Source organism: Rissa tridactyla, chromosome 17 (assembly GCF_028500815.1).
Source record: "Rissa tridactyla isolate bRisTri1 chromosome 17, bRisTri1.patW.cur.20221130, whole genome shotgun sequence".
NCBI classification, from domain to species: Eukaryota; Metazoa; Chordata; class Aves; order Charadriiformes; family Laridae; genus Rissa; species Rissa tridactyla.
Window position 1 is genome coordinate 4,556,953 of NC_071482.1, and position 22,578 is coordinate 4,579,530.

General features: G+C 40.5%; 1 protein-coding gene across 1 annotated transcript; it reads left to right on the plus strand.

The window, feature by feature from the left end:
- Window positions 1-2,196: 2,196 nt before the first annotated feature.
- Window positions 2,197-22,551, plus strand: ATP12A (ATPase H+/K+ transporting non-gastric alpha2 subunit). The gene is made up of 23 exons (XM_054222813.1): window positions 2,197-2,425; window positions 4,396-4,542; window positions 6,026-6,085; window positions 6,949-7,152; window positions 7,740-7,853; window positions 8,011-8,145; window positions 8,691-8,808; window positions 9,255-9,523; window positions 10,373-10,571; window positions 11,052-11,161; window positions 11,896-12,030; window positions 12,302-12,494; window positions 12,976-13,151; window positions 14,186-14,322; window positions 15,038-15,188; window positions 17,161-17,329; window positions 17,960-18,114; window positions 18,721-18,844; window positions 19,168-19,313; window positions 19,956-20,089; window positions 21,021-21,122; window positions 21,770-21,861; window positions 22,055-22,551. The coding sequence occupies exons 1-23, from the start codon at window positions 2,417-2,419 to the stop codon at window positions 22,081-22,083; spliced, it is 3,108 nt and encodes a 1,035-aa protein (XP_054078788.1). The 5' UTR covers window positions 2,197-2,416; the 3' UTR covers window positions 22,084-22,551.
- Window positions 22,552-22,578: the final 27 nt, after the last annotated feature.

Genomic DNA, 22,578 nt, shown 5'->3' on the forward strand with positions numbered 1-22,578 from the left:
GTCTTTTTACAGTGCTTCTCATCTTTACTTCATAACTCACAGGAAAACAATCCCTTCACTGGACAAAACTGACGAAATTTCTGCCACAGAACTTTTTAATCATCAATTTCACACTTTGAACGTGGCAGCTCAACACAGATAATCTGTCATCAGCAAACCTGGCTCAATACTTAGTAAATATTAAGCTGTGGTACTGCCTATAGGGCTTTCCCTGTTCAACTAATTTGCTACCAAAAAAAACCCTGAAGAAGGCAGATGTGTCTGCATACATATTGCATGTAGACCAGGGTATGTGGGGTATTTTGTTGGCAAACACTCTTCTAATTTGCATTTCTAACGTTTGCTGTCCCCAGGCAAAAGCAGGTATGATTTATAGAAGACAAATGCAAAAAATGCCCAAATGATCCAGATAACATTCTCAATCACAAACCATTACTAAAAAGTACAGCGTAGTTGTTTTTACAAATCTGTGAACAGCAGTATATAATGATACACATTCTTGTTTTCCATGGACCAGCTGTTCCTTGACACTGGATTAGAAATCTCAGTTCCCAGTTAAAAATTGTAAATGGACAGGATAAAGTATGCTAGCCCTGTTTTCACATTTTCCAGCCCACTGTCCTTACCAACAGATCTGATGGACAATGCAACTGCACTCCTGTAAGGCATTTCCCTATTTCCAAATCCATGTTCCCTTTCACATATCCCCCGCTTCCAGCCTCAGCAGTCTAGTTTGCTGTCAAATACGCTCACTGTACTTCTTGATCATCTTCCCCTGGTATCTTTTCCAGCAATAGAGAGGACAATCTCAGTAAAGGGCAACACATGACACAGGCACATTCAATGAATACAGTCAATATATATTACTGCTCTTGCATACGGCACATATTGTGAAACCTCCAATACTTACAAAGATATGAAAAGGTTTATATTCAAGCTCTAGGACACAATCGAGTTCTCAATACACCGAACAGCAGAAACTGACCATGAAACCTTTCCAGATACACTTTTGTATCTTGCGTAACATTCTAAGATTAAAGAATGCTATTGAAAAAGATACACATAAACTGAGAAGTGGAAACAGTTTTGCTTTTTAATATAAGTGTCATTTCAGGAGGCATGATACTCAAATCACTGAAAACCTGGCTGTGATTTGAACACGAATTTATTCATGCTTCTGTTGAAGTAGTTAAGCTTCTTGGTAGTTCTCCCTACACTAACAGCTTGTACGTATAGCTTGAAACGGTCAACATTAGCTATCTCCATTAACACGCTGTACCTCTCACCACAATTTGAGTCATCTGCTAGTGACTGTGGTACCTCACAGCATCCCCAGTGATGCAATTTGAAGCTCATGAATTATATAATGTATAAGACCAACTGCTGAAATGCTATGCTGTTCAGTAAGACCAGTTCTGTCCGACAGATGAAAGACAGTCTACCCCCAAATAATGTCACAGAAAATCACCATATCCGACTTAGTTTTTTTGTCAGTTGAATTTCAGAGGTGAAGAAAAAGATGACTTTACTTCTAAGTAATGAGATACACCAGGTATCAAAAGTGTCATAAATCTCATTATCACTCCTGTATGGAAGCTGGTAATTGGTGCAAGACAAACAATTTAAATAAGCTGTTCAGGAAAGTGCTCTTGCTGAAAATGCACTGGGAAGTGCTTTTTTTCAGCTAAGAATGAAGGTTAAAAACACAATAAATGCACTGCAAGAATTAAAACTGAAGTCCAAGTTGATAGGCTTGAAGGAGCACCACTCCACTAAATACCTACCAGTACCTAAACAGGGCAGGGATCTGACTTTTAGGGAGCCTAGGCTGGCAAACAGAACACCATGTAAACAGGCAAGACAAAATGTGCACAGACTTCCTTTATCCCACCGTACGCTGCCACAACAGCTAGAAATCAGAGGGGGAGTCCGGTGCTGGTAAGTCTCTGAAGGAAACTCTTTGCTTCTAGCAAGATGAATAATACATCTGTTCGCTAGTTGTGAGCAAACACTACAAAGGAATAATTAGAAACTATCTGACCTGAAACCCACATGCCCATTACTGTGGTATTTTTCCACCTACTACAGGTGAAACAGAAGATGGGCTGGACCTGGAAGGAGAGGGGTGGAGTGGCAGCACAAGATGCTGATTTATAAAGCACTAGCAAACAGTGCTCTTTCTCCACAGGCTTTGGACAACGAACTCGTCCAGCCTGAAGGATGCCAAAGTGCAAGCAGGATTCCAGCTAACGACTGCTTGTCAGCCAAGAGGGAACTACAACCTCTGTGAGCTTTTGCACTCCCAGTAGCCAAAACTGCTCTGAGCCACTTCATTCTCCAGTTGGGCTTTTGCTTTTTATCCAGAGACTTTGGCTTGGCTGTTTCATTCCATCAGGAAAGGAATAAACTCATCACGATGGTAAAGGTGAGTACACTGTTCATGGACTTGCTGCTACTACATATGTGTTTCTTCTTAAGAAGAAGCATTAATTTAAGTTTAATATACATATCTGTATTATAAATATGAGTTAAGTAAAAAATAGTACACTGTTGGGCATCCAGTGTAATGACTGAAATTTTCACTGTAGACGGGTATGCACCTCTAATCCTAAAAAATAGAGATCAGATCGGATAGGGAAGAATTCTAGGACTGGCTAGTTTCATAATCAAGTTTCATGAACACTATTCCTTTTACAAATGTCAAAATCTGAGATTTTATGAAAATTTGCAGGTCAAAGGTTAAACACAGATCATGCATAGAAGTGATTAATAGATTTTATTGACTTCATTAATTTTCTTTACTATTTTCCTCCATCTGTTAAGTTCTCACACTAGATAGCTATTTTCTTTCTTTCCTGGTCTCTCTACTGTACGGGCATGTGAAAAGCTGAACAGATTTTTGGGTAGGATAGTTAAAGAGAGGAGGAGCAGAAGGAGGAAGGTGAAGGAAAAATCCCAATAGATAAAGCAGATCGTGGATCTTTGGCAAGGCAGAAAAAATGTAACTCCTTGTACCAGACATGTCCTTTATCTGGGATATGTATCACCAAGCAAATTCAAGTGCTTTAGGAAAAGGATTTCAGACTTTTAACTCCCCAAACTACTCACCAGCTCACAGCTTTTCCCTTCCTCAAGACACAATGTCAATACTTCAACATTCCTCTAATTAAAGGGCATCTGAGGATAAGATGCCACTTCTGAGTTCAGAATAGGATTAAGTAATAAGATGTCCCAATCCCATTTTTTTTCTTGTTGTTTCCATTGCTTGAGCTCTCTGGTTTAGTCTGTACGTAATTAAGATACCTACTCTCAACTCACCTGAAATATTAGCTCTGCAGGAGCCCAAACACTGACAAATGCCCTGCAGAGTATGCATGTACTCATTAGACAGATGGCAGCAGCAGCAGCCTACGAGCTCATCTGTCCCACTAGCAAAGCACACCATCAGATAAGATCCAGTATGACTCTGATGAAGCTCTGATGGTTAATCTGTAAGGAAGCCTCTGAAATGAGGTCAACCAATAGTTCTTCCAAGGCACAGCATGTAGTTTACAAGATAATTAGGATCTGGAACGTTATGATTACAGAAACTGGTAAATTAGCAACACAGGAAGTTTGCCCTTCAGACTACAGTATTAACTTAAAAGTTAGGGAACAGCCCTACCCCCCCAAGTTATCAATAAGACCCACATTGCCAGAGGTTTGGCAGCTTCCCTAGTTTAACAGTTTCCTGTACCTGGTAGTAGACTGGCAAAAACGAGTGAAGAGTTTGTAACTCCCTGTCAGTTCTGAGCTCTAGGTGAAAAGAAACAGACTTGTTTCTCCTTGGCTACCAGTATGGTGCTTGGCCTCCATTTCTTGCTACACGATAGAGTGTAAATGTGTAAATATAAAAATGCAAGTATTAATTTCAATAAAAAAAGAAAAGTAAATCTTGAAGTCATGTATCTAAAAAAGCTCCAGGAACAGGCAAGTTCTCAATTAATATTTTTTCCTCTCCCCTTTCCTTTTAAAAATCTTTTGCTTTTACACCAATCTCTTCCTTGGAGCTGAGAAATGACTTAATGGTTTTCACTAGCAATGCTTAGATCCTGGGGCAGTCTTCCTACACTTTGTGTTAGAATACAGAATACTCAAATTTTTGCACATCTCTAAAGGAATCACTGCAATTTACATCTGCTGAAGCTCTGACCATGACCTGCTGTAACACAAGCTGGAGAGATCTCAAGATAAATGGGAACTAGCACTCCAAGTTTTCAGGAGAAAGAGACAGTAGCAATTTGTCTAAAAAAAAGTACATTTGTCAGAGTTCGACTTGTTTGTGGTAATTTCTACGGCTTCATTCAAGTCCCAGCACATGTTCACAACAATACCAAAACCTTATTTCTTTTACAGAAAAAGTCCGATGTTTACTCAGTTGAGATCTATGGGACAAAAGATCTAGAAAAGACAGAGATGGGAGATGAAGAGGAGAAGTACAAAGACTTGAAAGGCAACAAGAAAAAAAAGAAGACAGAAGACCTTAAGAAAGAACTGGAGCTGGTGAGTGTTGCTAAGCTCCCATTACACCTGGCAGGACAGTCTCTACCCACTTTCTGAATGAAGTCTGGTGATGGGGAGGAAAATGCCATCGCACTGTCATTTTGAAAGACCTGCTGCACTGAAAATCCTAACACAGGGATGGATTTGCTTCCTCACGCTCCTAAAGTATGCCAGAAAAAAGTTGTGCAGGATTAATACCTATAATGAAAGAATGATTCTGGCTTAATTAAGTCACCAATGGTACAGAACCTTATCTGCCCGAAGAGGAGTTATTCCCCAGATACTGTAATCAGTGTTTCCTGTGAATTGTCACTTGCACAGTCAGTCAGGAAACAGAGGGAAAAGTAGCAGGACAGCATTTTGCTCCAGAGATTTCTAGTAGATCTGAAGGCATGCCTCAGCTTTAAGATATTTTTCTTCCCCAAATTAACTGCACTGTACTTCAAGGACAGCGCACAAAGCTCAAGATACCTGTGTTTTACTTCTGGCTTGCTACTGACCTGCTGGCTGATGTTGGAAAGGTTGCTTCCTCTCTATACATCTCAGTTTCCCAACCTGAAAAATGAAGGTAATTATACAGCCCTCTTTTCTGAATTGCTTTGAGAGCAACTCAAAGAGGAGGCTATTTATGGGCTAGACAGTATTTCAAAGGTAAGGAAACCCCAAAACGAGCCATCAGTTTAGCCACCATGTTTTCAAGATCTACCTAGTGCTAGCTAAATAATTCTCGATGTATCTTATCTTTGCCACCAGGGGATGTAACATCACTCTCATGTTTCTAAAGAGAAACCAAAGCACAGACAAGTTAATTGACTCATCCAAGTACCAATGAATCATTCTGTGAAAACAATTGTGAGATCTCTCAAATTCTTGGCTTCTAAATCTCAGTTCAGCACAAGATATAATTAGGTCAATGATACCACAGAGGTGTCACTGCAGGGAAAGGAGAAGAGATTTGAGATTTCCCTCTCCCACACCCTTTTTAACTGTGGTTAGAACCTGCTGCTTCTTTTACAAGACTGTGGCGAATAATTTAACATACCCTACCCTCGTCAACCAAGTGCAGATTGTTGTCACACATATTCTGACACCACACCCTTTCTTCTATCAACATACTGGCTATGGTAGCAAATGCTTGAGTCCTGTAGTATGTAAAAAGGAACTATTTATCTAAAAGAAGCACAGGTATTTTTGGCAAGCAATATTAACATGAAAATGCCATTCTGTTCTTGTGACAGATTTGCTGGACTATTTACAGAAGTACCCTAAAAGTCAAAAGAAAATACTATCTTCCAGTGGAAGATACTTTGCTTATCAGTATGGAAATTACATATTGTCTATTCATGAAAGTGGAATTTCATACTGGCAACTGGATCCACTGTCCCAGATCCAGGCAGCGTGAACATTCTCCAGATCCTGAAACAAAATTTTCAACAGTCTGATATTCTGCTCACTATCATTTTCTCTTTCTTTTGGAATTCAGGATGACCACAAACTCAGCACTTCAGAACTGGAGGAAAAGTATGGTACAAGCATCAACAAAGTAAGTCCATAGGGCATCATTAAGAAACTGCTCGAATCAGTCGCCTTACTTTGCCTCTGGCTTACACAAAGCTTCCTGGAAGCAGTAGGAAAACATTCAAACATAGCTGTATGTGTGGATGCATGCATGCATGAGTACGATGCGCTAACTCCTCATAAAGCCCAAACCAGCAAGTCAACATGCAGCACTGAGCTGGATTTAAACTGGAGTTTTTCTCAAGTCTGACCTACTGTTTTGAAATAAAAATCCCTGCAGAAAATGTGACCTCAAAGTTTGTACCAGGACCGCAGCTTTTCTAAAGTTTTTATCCGGTACTTCAATTTCACTACAATTCATTTTTCACTGGCAGTGCCTGTAACAATCTATAGCAAGAAAGTGCACTGTAAATGAATTTATCTTGAAGGAAAAACTAGATTTGAGAAACTATACACCTAAGTCCATTTGAAACCTGACATTCGAATATCAAAGCATTGAACATGGCCAGAGTACAGACAAGAATTTCAAGGAACCCATAAATGACCAATGTCTTGGTGGAAATGCAGAAAGAGCAGCAAAAGAACTGATGTCTGGTTTTGCTTAGCTTTCCAAACACTTTGTACAGGTATACTTGACGGATAACTGACAGAGTGAAACCTCCTAATAGACACAGCCCCAAATTCAATGCTCCAGTAAAGAACTATCTGTTTCTTCATAGCAGATAACTAATAGTAGCCACCCTTAAATCACAAAGCCGCGAAATCAAAGATACAGGTTACTGCAATTGATCTGTGACACAACCAATGTTTAAGGAAAAAACAGCATGCAAATTTTGTTCTGATCTGTTTTCTGTGACTTCCTTTTAAACATGTCATTTACTTTTGCAGGGTCTCTCTAGTGCAAGAGCAGCAGAGATTTTGGCTCGGGATGGTCCCAACTCACTCACTCCTCCCAAAGCCACTCCTGAAATTGTTAAGTTCCTCAAGCAGCTGGTGGGAGGGTTTTCCATCCTCTTATGGATAGGAGCCCTCTTCTCCTGGATTTCATTTGGCATTCAGCTTGCTCAGGGAGCTGAATCAGCCTTTGACAATGTAAGTATTTGAATAACCACAAAGCGAGTATTTGACCCTTTTGGCAATCTAAGTCATTTAAATATTACTTCATAGTTATTCAGTAACTACAAGGAGGCCTTTTATTCTTTCAGAACTCTCCCTCTACTACTGAACATTTCTGATAAACGCTCAAATACCTGACATACCACTTTGGTCTAAGAATGCCTATCCAAAGGTTTTATAACCCCTACCCATAAGCACAATCCTTGAGTACTCATAAGAGCAATAGTGAAGTCCGCAAAGGAGTCTGGAGTCTTTGACTCCGATTCCCTTATGAGTTACTCTGCTAGGAATATAATTTGTTCGGGTTTGTGTCAGGTTTGGTTTACAGAAGGCTTTTAGAGAGATGTGAAACTTGCTACTAAAAGCCCTTTTCATACTCAAAAAGCTTTACTTGATCATTAGCTGGGCAAAACTTGAAAGTTCTTATCTTAAACTGTCTTTTAACCTGACCAATACCTCATTTCAAGAGTCTCCTGAAACAATACAGAACTATGATTTATTCTAGCAGAGGAACTGATGAACACCTGTCTTAAATTAACCGGATTATGCCTTTTATTGATTAGCTCTACCTTGGCGTTGTCCTGGCACTGGTTGTCATCCTCACTGGTATCTTTGCTTACTATCAAGAAGCTAAAAGCACAAACATCATGGCCAGCTTCAGTAAAATGATTCCACAGGTGAGAATAACCAAAGCATTTCATTTGAGATAAAAGTTAATTCTAATAGTGCACCTAAAAATGACAAAAGTGCAATAAACCCAACTTGAATTTACCTCTCGGTAGGAGGTTTAGAAGATGGCACAATGCTCATTTTTGTCACACTTCTGTCTTTCAGCAAGCTCTTGTCATCAGAGATGCAGAAAAGAAAGAACTGCCAGCAGACCAGCTGGTGGTTGGAGACATCGTGGAAATAAAGGGTGGAGACAGGATCCCAGCGGACATTCGTCTGATCTCTACTCAGGGTTGTAAGGTAAACAGTACTTTGTAGAGCACAGGGAAAGAGGAAAAACATGGTTTAGAGACTTTTATTATATATAAAGAATTTCTGTGCACCCAGTAGGAGTTACTTAGAAGCTTTAATTAGACATAAATCTAATTAAATCATAGAGTGCAGAAGCTATACTGTGATGCTCAGCTCATCTAACACTGCCACTCCCTGAACAACAGAAGACGCCATTAGGTTCATACCACATTCTAACAATGCTCTTTGCCAGGACAGAAGCAGAAATACCAATACAGTATTAAGAGATTCCACAGACCTGGAGGCAGATCTTCAAACCTTGTTTTCTTTCAGGCTGCTACTGAAAATCCCACTCACAAACACACAACATTGACTGTAGTGAATTCCCCCAGAAACAGATTTTCTCAGTGACAACAGCAAGTCTCTCACAGAAAAGGCACTGAGAGATTATGTCCCTGTCACCAATGATTAAATGTGCTGCTGCCCTGCCTTCTGTGCTAGACATAACTGCGTATTACTAACTTTAATATGGGCATGTCTCTGTTTCATTAAAGGTGGACAATTCTTCACTCACTGGGGAATCAGAACCACAGTCTCGTTCCTGTGACTTCACCCACGACAACCCCCTGGAGACTAGGAACATTGCGTTCTACTCCACCACTTGTGTGGAAGGTGTGTACAGAGACAGAGAAGGGCCTCCCGAAATGGCACCTGTACAGGTGCTGCATAATACTGCTAACTCATTTTAAACAATTTCGCTTCAAGGAATCCCAGAAAGGTTTAGTTGCTCACAAGAAACTATTGTCCCAAGCACACCAAAATAAAGCCAAAAGGTATGTGTGTCATACGTAACAAAATACCTGCTATGAGACTGAACAGTGCTCAGGATAACACTACATTCCTACTGCAATGCAATCCCAAAAGACTCCAATTAATGCAAACAGTTTACGTCTGTCTTTCTCTTCACCGACAGACAGAAGATTTCTAAGGGGAAGAACGTAATCCTGGGTTGAAGTCTCAGTCCCATTAAGGCTAAGAAGGGTCTTTATCAATCAGTACTGGGTACAGAAGACAGAATTAGTCTCTCCTGCAGCTGACAGTCTTTAATTTCTTTGCAGGCACTGCCACTGGCATTGTAATCAACACTGGGGATCGCACTATCATCGGGCGGATTGCTTCTCTTGCATCAGGAGTAGGGAATGAGAAAACACCCATTGCTATTGAGATAGAACATTTCGTCTACCTCGTGGCAGGAGTGGCCATTTCCGTTGGTGTTCTCTTCTTCATTATATCTGTTTCTATGCGATACAAGATTCTAGACTCCATCATCTTTCTCATTGGCATCATTGTGGCAAATGTGCCAGAGGGACTGCTAGCCACAGTAACAGTAAGTCTATGTTTGAATTCACAGGTTGCCACTGTAGTCCTTCAGTCATTACCACAATTCATCACTTGTGAAGTTCATCGCAGTGCAACATTAACCACTGAAGAACAGATTATCCATTAAGTGACTTGGCTGAGTGGAGTTGGAAATAGGGGTGTTTTATTCCATGAAACTGAACGGACAAACATTTCATTTGGGAATTCTGGCATAACTAAGCCATTAATTTTAAAAGCTTCAGCACAACAACCCAGTTTGAAATAAGGTTCTTCAAGTACCGTTCTCCCTTAATTACTAACCAGTAGAACAATGCGACTCATTTCTCCACAACCTGTTCCTATTTGGAAATGAGGATATTGTACCCTAAAAGTTGCATGAAAATTCCACTTACTTACACATATAAAGCATCACTAAAATCCCTGGCTGAGAAGCAGTACATCTGCTAAGCATTGTTAGCCCTAAAGTACACCAACAGCGAACAACCAGCTGCAATAATGAAGAGAATCATTTCAGGATTCATTAAGTTGGTGATTAGGAGCTCCCCCCACATTTTAGGCTTTTCCATCTAAAATAGCCTCTTAACTGATATGACATTCTTATTTCTATCAGCAGGCAAGCAAGTTCCTCTCAGCAGCAAATGTACTTTTGCTAGTTACAGCCAAGCCTCTGACCTTAATAATGCTATTAAAAAGAAAAAAAATAATGCACTGCAGTCATCCAAAAGATAAATTTTAAAAAATATTCTCTTCCTAAAAAAAACAAACATAAAAGCCCTAGTAGAAGTATATAACCTCATTGCATCATTCTGTAACTGTACCTCACTAACAGTGAGCTGAACTTCTTTACTTCTGCCAGGTCAGTCTGTCTCTGACAGCCAAGCGGATGGCGAAGAAGAACTGTTTGGTGAAGAACCTGGAAGCTGTAGAAACACTTGGTTCTACTTCCATCATCTGTTCCGACAAGACAGGGACCCTCACACAAAACAGGATGACTGTTGCCCACCTCTGGTTTGATAATCAGATCTACTCTGCTGACACCAGCGAAGATCAAACAAGTAAATACAGCAATGGGGGATCTGGGAAGGGGCAACTCCTTTTGTTTCATACCTACTGGCTGTCAAACTGCTGTCAATGGGAATGTCTTTTGACAGTTAGAGCAGACGAGTCTTCCTTCCACATAGAAGTGTAGTGTGCAACAGGAGAGTCCCTTCTTAGCCATGTACAGATGCAAAAAAAAGAACTAATATTTGAACTCCACTCACAGAAAGTACGTCTGGAGGAGGTTCTAATCCAGATCCTTTTGCTGACAGTACACTTAGTAGGGAAATAAACAGAGAAATATCATCTAAGCAATTTTGCCAGAACTGCTAACTGATGGATGTAATGGTTTGCGTCAAATTGTTTTCCTGTAACAGAACCTCTCAAAACAGCAATTTTCTTCTGCAAATAATTCAATCCTGTTGTTTCAAACTTAAGCTTCTACTTCCATCATGCAATATGCTAACGGATGCAAAATTTATTTTGCTTCCTCGCAGCCCAGCCTTTTGATCAAAGTTCTCCATCATGGACAGCATTATCAAAAATTGTAACTCTCTGCAACCGGGCAGAATTCAGACCAGGACAGGAGAATCTCCCAATAATGAAGGTACTGCCTACTTCACATCAGTTTATTTCTCTTCCTCTCAAGAGCAATATACATGAGTTGTCCTGTTTAGCTTTAGTAATCTCCTCCATTTTACTGTGCCAATCTTGTAAGTTACTATTTATAATAGTATTACTGGTATACGATTGCAAAAGGACGGAAAAAACCCCCACAAAACCAAGAGCAACTGTCCCTATAACGAAAAAGACAATTCAGGTAGCAAGAATTTCTACGCTAGTAATTATTGCACTGTTAACATAATATGGCAGGACAGAAAAGGTAAATGTGCCTTAATTGTCTTTACACATGACTGCTGAAGATAACAAATTCCGGTGACGAGAACACCAGAACAAACCCATGATTTCTCCTGTTTACTCCGTCAATGCCTTCCTCAAAGTCATTTGATTTTATGCATCAGCTAGCTCACCCGTACACGCCTGCTGCTACCCTAGAATTGCATTACAAAGCCTCCGCACAAACCTGGAAGTGATCACAAATCTTTCAATTTCCCAGAAACAAGTGCTAATTTCATCTCTTTGCTGTAGCTTAGTTCTAGCATCAAGTGCAAAACAGATGTCACAAATTTTTACTGAAATAATTTTCCAGGACAACCTGAATATAGCAACATAGATTCACCGCTGCTCAAGCATACAACATGTTATAGAAGCACGCAAGCTCTCTTGATGGAAGTTCAGAAGTATATGAGCTATAAACTGTTCCTTCTTTTGTGCATACAGAGAGTCGTGGTAGGTGATGCCTCTGAAACAGCTCTGCTGAAATTTGCAGAAGTCATCTTGGGTGATGTCATGAATATTAGAGCGCAGAACAAGAAAGTGGCTGAAATTCCTTTCAACTCTACCAACAAATTCCAGGTGTGTTTCATTTATGGAAATTATGGCAGACTGTTTCAAAAAACCTGTTTCTATCACCGGCTCTAATGCAACTACTTGTGACCTGGAAGTCTTAATGGGGTAATTCAGTGACAGAGGAAAGCTAAGCTATAATAAATGTAGTCCATTTGATGGAATGTATGATGTCCTCATGGAAAACAAGAAACATAACTTCCATGCAAAGTGACCAAAACTAGAAACAAATCAGGATCATGTATGCTCTTTCAAATCATTTTGTGTTTGTGGCATGCAGCTTTCAATTCACGAGACTGACGATCCCAACGACAAACGCTTTCTGCTGGTGATGAAAGGTGCCCCAGAGAGGATTTTAGAGAGATGTAGCACCATCATGATCAACGGCAAAGAAGAACCACTGGACAGTGAAAAGGCAGAAGCTTTCCAAACAGCATACATGGAGCTGGGGGGCATGGGAGAGAGAGTGCTGGGTGAGTTCAACTAAAGGGCCTACCAGAGAACTCTGGTGTAAAATGGGATTTTAAATCTAGGTACAATCCAGTGTGTCTGGGCTTCATTCCTCTTTGCAGTAGAGGGAAAAACGGAAAGCATCCTAAGCAGAGTGTTAAAACCACACTGACATGCTGGACGATCTCTGTGGCAGGGATGCCCTTACTGCTCGATGCTGATGTTGATCTGTCACACTGCACAGCCAAAAAAATCCAGAAGTAATCCACAAAGGAAAACACTCCCCCTTGATGGCAGTTTCACTAGCTTTGCTATGTAAAACACTGACTCGATATGAGCTTTGATGTGAAAGTTACAATGGCAGCTTAAAAATCCTCCACAAAAAGATAATGCTTGAACACACTGGAGTTCTATGGACAAGAGCAAAGTCTGGCACTATATAGCAAGCTCTCCTCTTTCTCCTACTATTTCCTGTACATGACTTCAACCTAAGTTTCTTTTCAGGTTTCTGTCATTTGTACCTGCCTGAAAATGAGTTTCCAGACACCTACCCATTTGACACAGATTCCATGAACTTCCCAACCTCCAACCTGTGCTTTGTTGGGCTCTTATCTATGATCGACCCACCTCGTTCCACAGTGCCAGATGCTGTCTCAAAATGCCGCAGTGCTGGGATCAAGGTAGGAATTTTACAATGAAAAATACAGTGATTCCACAGAAAGACTAATAATAACACAACTTTTAAGATCTTCCACCATATCGTCGCTATGTATCTTTCTAACAACCACCAAAAATCTAAACGTACGTTGAAACCATTCTACAATTGTAACTTAAAGAAACTACCTGAAGGCTCTGAAAGGCAAAACAGTTTAATTTACATGGGAATCAGACTACAGAAAAGGCACAGAACCCCCAAACTGGAAATCCAAATGCGGAAAAGCTCAGATACCGTGTCATCAGATCCATTTCTAGAATATAGAAACCAGGCCAGCTAGAATTACTTGCTTGTAAACAGCATAACTTAAGAGAAACAATTCTTGAGAAAGCATTAGGACACAGGGCTACGCTTGCTATGAACTTTTATGCACAGGAATCGCTAATCTCAAAACTGTTCAAATTGAATCTGAAGCAGTAATTCTCCTAATTTCACTCCCAGGGGACCCACACGTAAACCTTCAGCTCTAGGCAAAGAGGCAATCTAGCTAAAGAAAGGAAAATGAATGTTTGGTATTACTGATCTCAGATGAGATGAATCCCAAGTCCCAATCCTGATTAAATTTTCTGTACTCTGAAGACAGACCTGGCAACTGGCAACTTTTCTTCAAGAAAAACAAGAAAAATTGTGTCTTATCTGTGAGGACGCTTTAGTCACAAGGACCCATTTTAAGATGCAATATTCTAACGAACTCCCACCTTTGAGTATACCCAATATAAATTCTTATATAAAGGCTTCTTTATTCTGCATTATTCTAACCTTGCTGCCTGTGACAAGTTCTTCCTTTACAGCCCTGATAAAATAGTGCTAATACCGCATGTCAATACAGAGCTAATTAAGTAATAGTCATAACCTGTCATTGTTATGTACATAGCACAGCGTTCCAAGTCCAGATTCTAAACTGCTTCCTGGTCTACAACAATAGATATTTCACCTTATCTCACTCCAGCCATTGCATATACATTTGTCACTCACGGTGAGTGCTTGTCCCTTCCTCAGGTTATCATGGTCACTGGCGATCATCCAATTACTGCCAAGGCCATTGCCAAGAGTGTAGGCATCATCTCAGCCACCAGCGAGACTGTGGAAGATATTGCTAAGCGCCTCAACATTCCTGTTGAGCAAGTCAATAGACGGTAAGAAAATACGAAGTATAGGGGATACCTATGGGTTCATTTGCTGAAAGCCATGCCTTCTCCCTCCACAATACTTTTATAGCCTATTTTTGCATCACAGCTGCTTTTTGCTTTTCTGTTTCTTGATACATACCCAGCCATTAAGTCTGTCCAACATGCCATCTCTACCTCAATGACTATGTGTCTAGGTCAGTGGCTCTCATCCCCACTGGCCCTTGAAAAAACACAAGTAAATTGTACTTTGTAGATCATCTGGGACTTTGCTGTCACTGGCCATTTGACAACACACACATGTATGAAAAGCAAAATTAAGAATCACACCACTTAAGGACCATCAGTCCAAATTCCTCCTTCACCCATTAAATGGGAAAAAAATAACATCATAAGAGAAAGATAAAAGCTCTTACAGAAAAGATGTCTTCCTCCTCCACTGTCCCACCCTCCCACTCAGAACCCTCTTTAAAATGCATTTTCTGCTGTTATGTCTGCTCAGGAGGAAGCTTCAATTACTCCCCTCTGTATCTAGGTAACTGTAATTCACTCTGGATTTCTACAGTGGCTTTCATTCAACACCTGCTGATTAACAACTAATGCTTCTGAAATTAACTCAATTTGCTGCTTTCCTTACTATCAAGCCTCATACATTCTGAGTGCACTATTTTTATCTAAGCCTTTTGATTTGAAAATTTACCCAGCTTTCCCATGGCTCTTACAGAGAAGCTACAGCAGCAGTAGTTAATGGGATGGAGCTGAAGGATATGAGCTTGCAGCAGCTGGATGAAATCTTGTGTAACCACTCGGAGATAGTCTTTGCTCGGACATCACCCCAACAGAAACTCATTATAGTTGAAGGCTGCCAAAGGCAGGTGAGTAAGAGGTGTAAAAGGTTATCCATAGATATGGCTATCGGGCATTCACAAGGCAGTAGCTTTCCGCAGAAATTGTCCCTGAGGTGAGAGGGTGGCAGCCAATTTCCAGTGCTCGTTAAGCTCTGTTTACACTCTTTTCACTGTGCAAGAACATTATCTACTAGAGTGCCACAAACACTGTCTGGACAGAATCCAAGCCACTCAAATTCCTGTTGCAGACTCTGAACTCCTAGTGACAAAATGAGCTTTTCCTAAGTTTCACTGGCTTGGAGCTGTACCAAGGGTCTGTCTTTTGCATGTAATTCTGAGAAGCTGCTGCTGTGCTGCACATAAAGCCTCCTGGGCAGAGACTGTACACTGTCTGGGAAGGAGCTGTCCCTCAGGAATTCTTTAACTCCAGATAAAAACAACATGTTATCACATCCTCTCATCTCTTGTGGCCACTTAGACCTACGTACTTCCCGCCCACAGGAATGTTTAGAAGCAAAACAAGGTATGAATCCTGCAAAATGTCGTAGCATGATTTATGTAGGACCAAGCCTTACCTATGTTACTTTCAAAGACTGTAAAACAACCCACAGAAAGCAGGATTTAAAGAGAGTTTGTCCCATCCACTGGCAATAACATCATGTAAAGGAACATGGAGTGCAGCCAGCACAGAGGCAGAAGGGAAAGAAATGACACATATAGAGCTCTGAAAAAGATGCAAATTGTCATCAAAAGATTCTCCCCTCAGATACAACATCTTCCAAGTAGATATTGCAAATTGAAAGCCACACTACTGCCATGCCCGAACTTTGCAGAGAAGACATTATTTTATTTTTGTAATTATGCCACAGCTAAGCTTTCTAATCAGCATTATCAGCTCTTTGGGTTTAAGCCTGAACTGCTTTCAGGAGGGTAATAAATTAAAAAAAAAAAAAAAAAAAAAAAAAAAATCTTTCAATTTCTTCTTTTTGAATGGCTTTTGGCAGACAGGGGGTAAATGTGTTCTGCACTGCTTAGACACCCACACTCCTGATAGATTTGTCTCTTCAAAGGATGAAAAGGAACACCCTCCCCTCCTCAACTCAAGCCAGCCAGTCTACATGCTATGTTTAGTACTCAGAGCTTATAAGCCCTTCTGTACGTGGCATTATTTATAGGTAGTGACATTGTGCTAAATCCCCACAGGGACAGGACATTCAGTATTTGTATTAATCAGTTTGTCAGGCTTTTTCCCCACTTGGAACACTCTGTATTGCTATCAAAACCATGAACTTTTGCATCAACCAGAATTTTAGCTGCAGTAGATGATTTCATTGGATGAAAGATGCTGAGTTGAATAATCAGAGTTTTCCACCCTTTCAATTACTAACACAATTCTAGCATAGACTGGCAATGACCAGAAGTCGTTGGGATACGATGAGAATGGTCTTAACTGAACAGTTATATAATTTACAATTAAGATAAAAACTGACTGATGCTATAAGCACTTCAGAAAAAAAGGACAAAGATAGAACATGCTGTGTCAACTGAATCTCCCACAGATGCCAGAGATGAGCCTGGGTCTGCTCAGACAGGGATAGTCCATATACATTGCAGGCAGATGTCCAAAATTTTAAGCCCCCTTATATTCCACAGAAATAAATAATCAGATTAATTGCATTTTAAATGCACCTAATTTACATGTAGTAAATCATATCCCTGAATTTCCCATTTCTCTCTACTATGAAGGGAGTCTTGACGACAAACTTGGATATAGACAACTACTACACAAAAGTCTGAGACTGCTGTATTAATCCTACCTAGAGTCTTTCTGATCGCTGGCTACGTTTTATGTGGGTACAAAGAGGATTCAGAACTTCCTATCAGCATCTTTCTTCCAGAGATTTAAAGACAGGGAGCGTGCCGAGAGCAGACAGTCCTTAGGGAAAGATAGTACCATCTCCTCAAAAAAACCACATCTGGATCCTTTTGTGTGTTCCAGGGAGCAGTTGTTGCCGTGACTGGAGATGGAGTCAATGACTCCCCTGCTCTTAAAAAAGCAGATATTGGAATTGCTATGGGTATTGCTGGCTCTGACGCAGCTAAAAACGCAGCTGATATGGTACTGCTGGATGATAACTTTGCTTCTATTGTCACAGGAGTGGAGGAAGGTAAAAACAATGCTGCTATCCACTTTCTTAGCTGAAAGCTTCTGACAGCCACACAGCACTGGCAGGTCCATCTGATCCTTCCCTTCTGCACTCACCCTCCCTTTTTTCTTTCTGGATTTGTAAATGCGATTTTGATATTTGGAAAAACGGAATTAATTCCATTTATGGACACGTGACAAACAGACAATAAGGAAATCATCCCCCTCTCAGATATAGCATCGGTCTGCTATCGCTGCTTGTTCAAGCTCCAGACAAAAGCACTTCCCTTCTTGTTTTCTCTACATTTTCACTCTATTACTTGCTCACGTGTCACCTTCACTGTGCTCCACCTATGACAGTAACACACATTCCACTCTTCTTTCACCGTAAAGAGCTTGTGGTTTCTGTTAAAACTACAGCGTGTTGTGGAAAAGGACTTTTCCCTCAGTCTTTCAACATTTTTTATTTTCACTTGAATTTTCAGAGGCTCTGGGGAAGGTAGGTTAGTATTTAAAGAAAATAAACCCCAGATGCATGAGGAAACATACGAGGAAAGTAGACCTAAGCAGTAAATTTAGTTAAAAATTGAACTTTTTTCTGGAAAACACTCTTGACAACTAGTTCTTACAGAAATTTTTTCTTTTCCTCCAGGCCGCCTGATCTTTGACAACCTAAAGAAAACAATTGCCTACACCCTGACTAAGAATATTGCCGAGCTCTGCCCCTTTCTCATCTACATTATTGCCAGCATTCCAATGCCCATTGGAACTATCACCATCCTATTCATTGACCTAGGCACAGACATTGTAAGTTGCAGTCTTTTAAGTTATTTTCTGCTGAAATATCATGACAAATGAGGGGCTGGGTGCAAAGGGACATGCAGAACACTGAAAGATTTAGTTGCCTTACCCTGCAGCTGAGTAACAAGCTAGTGAAAGAGTAGAGGGCTAGATTAAAAGCAGCCAGGTATAGAGAAAGAAGAGTAGAAAAAATAACCTGCAGAAAGAAAAGACTTCTGACAAGTTATGCTGACAAGCAAAACTCAGCAGTGTGCAAAATAACAGTGTGTTTCAACCAAGAGATCATACAGACTGCTGCAGTTACTACAGGGGATGAATACTAGACATTTCATCAGAGCCTAGTCCAAGGGGAAGATCCTTTAATGTTTTCAGTATCCTCTAGCCCTTTGTACTGTCATACGATCATCGGACCTGTGAGACAGTTTCAGACTTCCCCCAAATCCTTTATACATGTCAAGAGAATGCTACACGGATCGTTCTTTCATTTGCTCTGTGTATGCCGAAAAGGCAGGGTATGTCAACAGAGCCACTTGAGAACTGAAACTTTTCTAATAAGCATCTGAGAAGCAGAAAAATGTAGCCACCAAGACTGACGGTTTGTTTCTGTTGCAGATCCCCTCTGTTGCATTAGCCTACGAAAAAGCTGAAAGCGACATTATGAACAGGAGACCTCGTAACAAAAAGAAAGACAGGCTGGTGAATGAGCAGCTCGCTGTATACTCCTATCTACAGATCGGTAAGTTGCCTGTTCTCTGAAACACTATCTTGTATCAGCAAATCAGGACAGAGTCAATTTGATTAATTTCTTAGAAAAGGGGAGGCTGAAACTCAACTCCTTCCTCTGCCTTCCCAGGCAGATGTACTGACTCCCTTCAGTTGCTCGTCACCCAACAAAACAGCAGGTTTTTATTTACAGGTGTCAAGAACCTTAGAGCTCTAAAAGCTCTGAAACTATTGCCAGGTTTCATGCCATAGGAGACAGATGAACGCTGACAGCCAGCACATTCCCCAGTGCTCCTAAATTTTGCTTCTTCCTCATTTCTACCTCTGATTTTGCAGGTATCATGCAGTCAGTGGGAGCCTTTGTAACCTATTTTACCGTGTACGCTGAACAAGGTTTCCTCCCTTCCACGCTGCTCGGTGTGCGAGTCGACTGGGAAAACAATGCCATTAATGACTTTGAGGATTCATACGGACAGGAATGGGTAAAGACGCACTGAAACATCCTTGTACTGTCTCTCACCCAACAGTTTCTTAAGAATCCTATACTGTGCTCCAAAATAAAGGATTAGGGAAAGAGAGAGAGATTTAAATGCAAAAATAATTAATTTTCATCTAACGGTCCCTCAGGATAGACTCTTCAGAGCTTCCTGCCTCCGAGCTCTTTCATTCAGACTCCATTCTGTCATTCATTCTTCTACGATTTGCCACCTTCTGATTCAAAGCCTCTGGAGATGCACCTTCTCTGGACTTTATGTTTAGACCCATCACAATCTCTCAGCCCTGCTTCTGCATTGCACTACCGTGAAGTACTTTGCAGACTCTCCCTCCCCCTTTCACTCTTCACTCCCCCTCACTCATTCTGCAGAGATCACAAGACGCAAAAGCCATGAATAAATCGATATAAATACTTTCTTACACCAAGCTCGTGCTTCAGCCTAAAGACTCATCCACAGCAACCAGAAGACTAGAACAACTGACCAAAATCTGATCATTATGTATCTAAATCTGGAATAACTCAGCATTTACACCTTAGTAACTGAAATCTTACTATCGAGGTTTGCAGTTACTTGTACAAGATATGAGCGTCTGATACAACACTATTTGATTTGTCCTTTGGTTTGCAGACTAAATACCAGAGAACGTACCTACAGTGGACTGGCTACACTGCCTTTTTTGTCAGCATTACAATTCAGCAAGTTGCTGATTTGATCATCAGGAAAACGCGGAGAAATTCCATTTTCCAGCAGGGTCTTTTCAGGTAAGTTTTGCAGATTCATTACCTGATACATGGGAGGGGATATGTTAGCCTACTGCTAATTTTAGAAAAAGGCTAGCTCAGTGATTTAACCACGCACATTCAGTCATTGAACAAAGACTAAATCTAGCTTCCAAACATTTTATTACACCTCTTGCCACCTCCTTTCTTACTTCATGATAGGGGTTTTCTTCACAGAAAGACACCGTACTGCTTACTCTGAAAATGCCTCAGCTTAAAACTAACTCACCATTCATTAAAATGTTTACTCCAAAAAAAGGGAGTTTCCTCTGCAGATTATTTTCTTAAGTTCTTTACGTAGTTATCGATAGATAGCACATTTATACTTCTCTGAGATAACTTTAGCGTCTGAGGAGATACCAGCTGGTCAAGCTCCCTAAGATAGTGCTGGCTGCCCTCCGCAGAACACTCTGCACCCCTCAATCCCATGGAAGCCAGGGAGTTAAAATACCTATTGCATCCGAGGCCACACATAAAAGCTGGCATTTAGTCAGAGTATTTCTGATAGGAAAGCAAATTGTTTTCCTTTCTTTATCTGCAGGTACAGAGCCTACACCTACGTATATTTCCGTCTTACATTTACATTTGAGTCACAATGTGCACATTCCCAGTGCAACTACAAGACATGACTAACACACACTGCATGTCTACCTAAAGTTTGCTTTCATCTAGGTAGGTCAGGAATGATACCACTAAAGACACAGGTGTATGAGATGTAAGACAGTGCCACAGTCTACCACTTGTCTCATGCTTCTGTGTCTGGGGTGCTCATCACCTGATGCAGATCACCAAAGCTAGCTACCAGAGCACAACCACAACTCTGAAAGTGGCACAGCCTTTGTGTTATGCTATAGCATCAGGTTTTTATTCATGGATGGCAGCACCTAACCCTTCTTCTTTGGTTCTCTCGTAGAAACAAAGTCATCTGGGTGGGTATATTTTCCCAGATAGGAATTGCTCTGATTCTTACCTACGGTCTTGGACATGTTACAGCCCTGAACTTTACACCACTGAGGTGAGTTTTGATGCTAGCATATTTCCTTTTCACCCTACGTATAAACCACCATGGACTTACATTCTGCCGGAAACAGACGAATGGAAGCAGGATGCCCATGCAGCACAATTCAAGGATAAACATTTAAGAATATTCATTATGAAGAACAGGGTGGAGAATTTCTTGACCAAAAAGGGCATTATTTTCATAGTTTCCACAAAAATCCCACTACTCTTTCTACTAGATTTACTACCCAGAAACCTATTTGTGTAGAATAAAAATTTTAGTCTTTTTTCCAGGTTCCACAATATTTTGCTGAGATTAGATAGCATTTTACTTAATTTTATGCAAGCAACTTTTATTTTAAATATATCACTGTCAGAAATGTTCCATTTTTCTGCCACCTTCAGAGATTACAATACCACCAGGCAACATTTCCTTCTGAATAGTACCTGGAATAAATTAATTCAGTAACTACTTAGTACTGGGAGGCTTACAATCACATCATCTTATTTCAAACCACTCGAGTTCTTAAATTAGGGGAAAAAAAAAAAAGCCAAAAAGGCCAGATTCTCTTTTAGTGACATCAAATAGCATAGACAGAGACCCCAGATATTCAGCTGGGTGGTTAGATGCTTCTGAATGAGAATCTCTTCTCCCGCTCCCAGGTTTCAGTATTGGTTTGTGGCTGTACCATTTGCCATCTTGATATGGGTCTACGATGAAGTCCGCAAGCTGTTCATCAGGAGATACCCAGGAAGTAAGTAGATTTTTCTAGTTTAGTATTTTAATACAAAAAATACAAAAATTCCTACCCTTTTACTCATACACCTACCTTAGCAGCCACTGACAGGTGGACTGCTTAAAAACAGACCATTTCTTCCCAATGATCGCTTTTCCTTTCTGAGGAAAAATTAACCTGTTTTTTTCCCCCCTCCCTTCTCCTACTGCAGGCTGGTGGGACAAGAATATGTATTATTGAAACAGTCCTTATCAGTGGTCTTCCTCCTCCTTGTGGAGAGCTTCTTCCCCACCTGACACAGCCTCTGCTGCTTTAATGTCCTGTCTGTGCAATATCACGTATGGGTTTGCCCCATGAAGGGGTGAAGAAATTTCATTAATTTCATGAAGACATAAGGACTTGAGAGGTTGATAAATTACCTCCCACCGTACTGTAAAACTGACACTTGTCTAGAAATTAAAATGTTACCTATTTTTGTAACAAGCACAATGTTCCCTCATTCAAAGATGAGCTTGGAGAGCACTCTGAGAGGAAAACATGCATAAAGGGAAAAAAAAAAAAGGCAGAAGACCCATACGATCTACGGCATTAATTTGCACTAAAGTTGTTGTTTGCCGATTTTCTTTTTTTGGTGGAACTGAATTCCAAGCCAGTGCATACATAGATCTGCATTACCTTACCAAGGGTAAAAATGCTGTATATGAATAATTTGATAATAAAACTTTTTCCAGAAAA

Coding starts and splice junctions, on each gene's coding strand:
- ATP12A (XM_054222813.1), top strand. Junction 9,524..10,372: donor GACTGCTAGCCACAGTAACA/GTAAGTCTATGT, acceptor TACTTCTGCCAG/GTCAGTCTGTCTCTGACAGC. Junction 13,152..14,185: donor GCCGCAGTGCTGGGATCAAG/GTAGGAATTTTA, acceptor TCCCTTCCTCAG/GTTATCATGGTCACTGGCGA.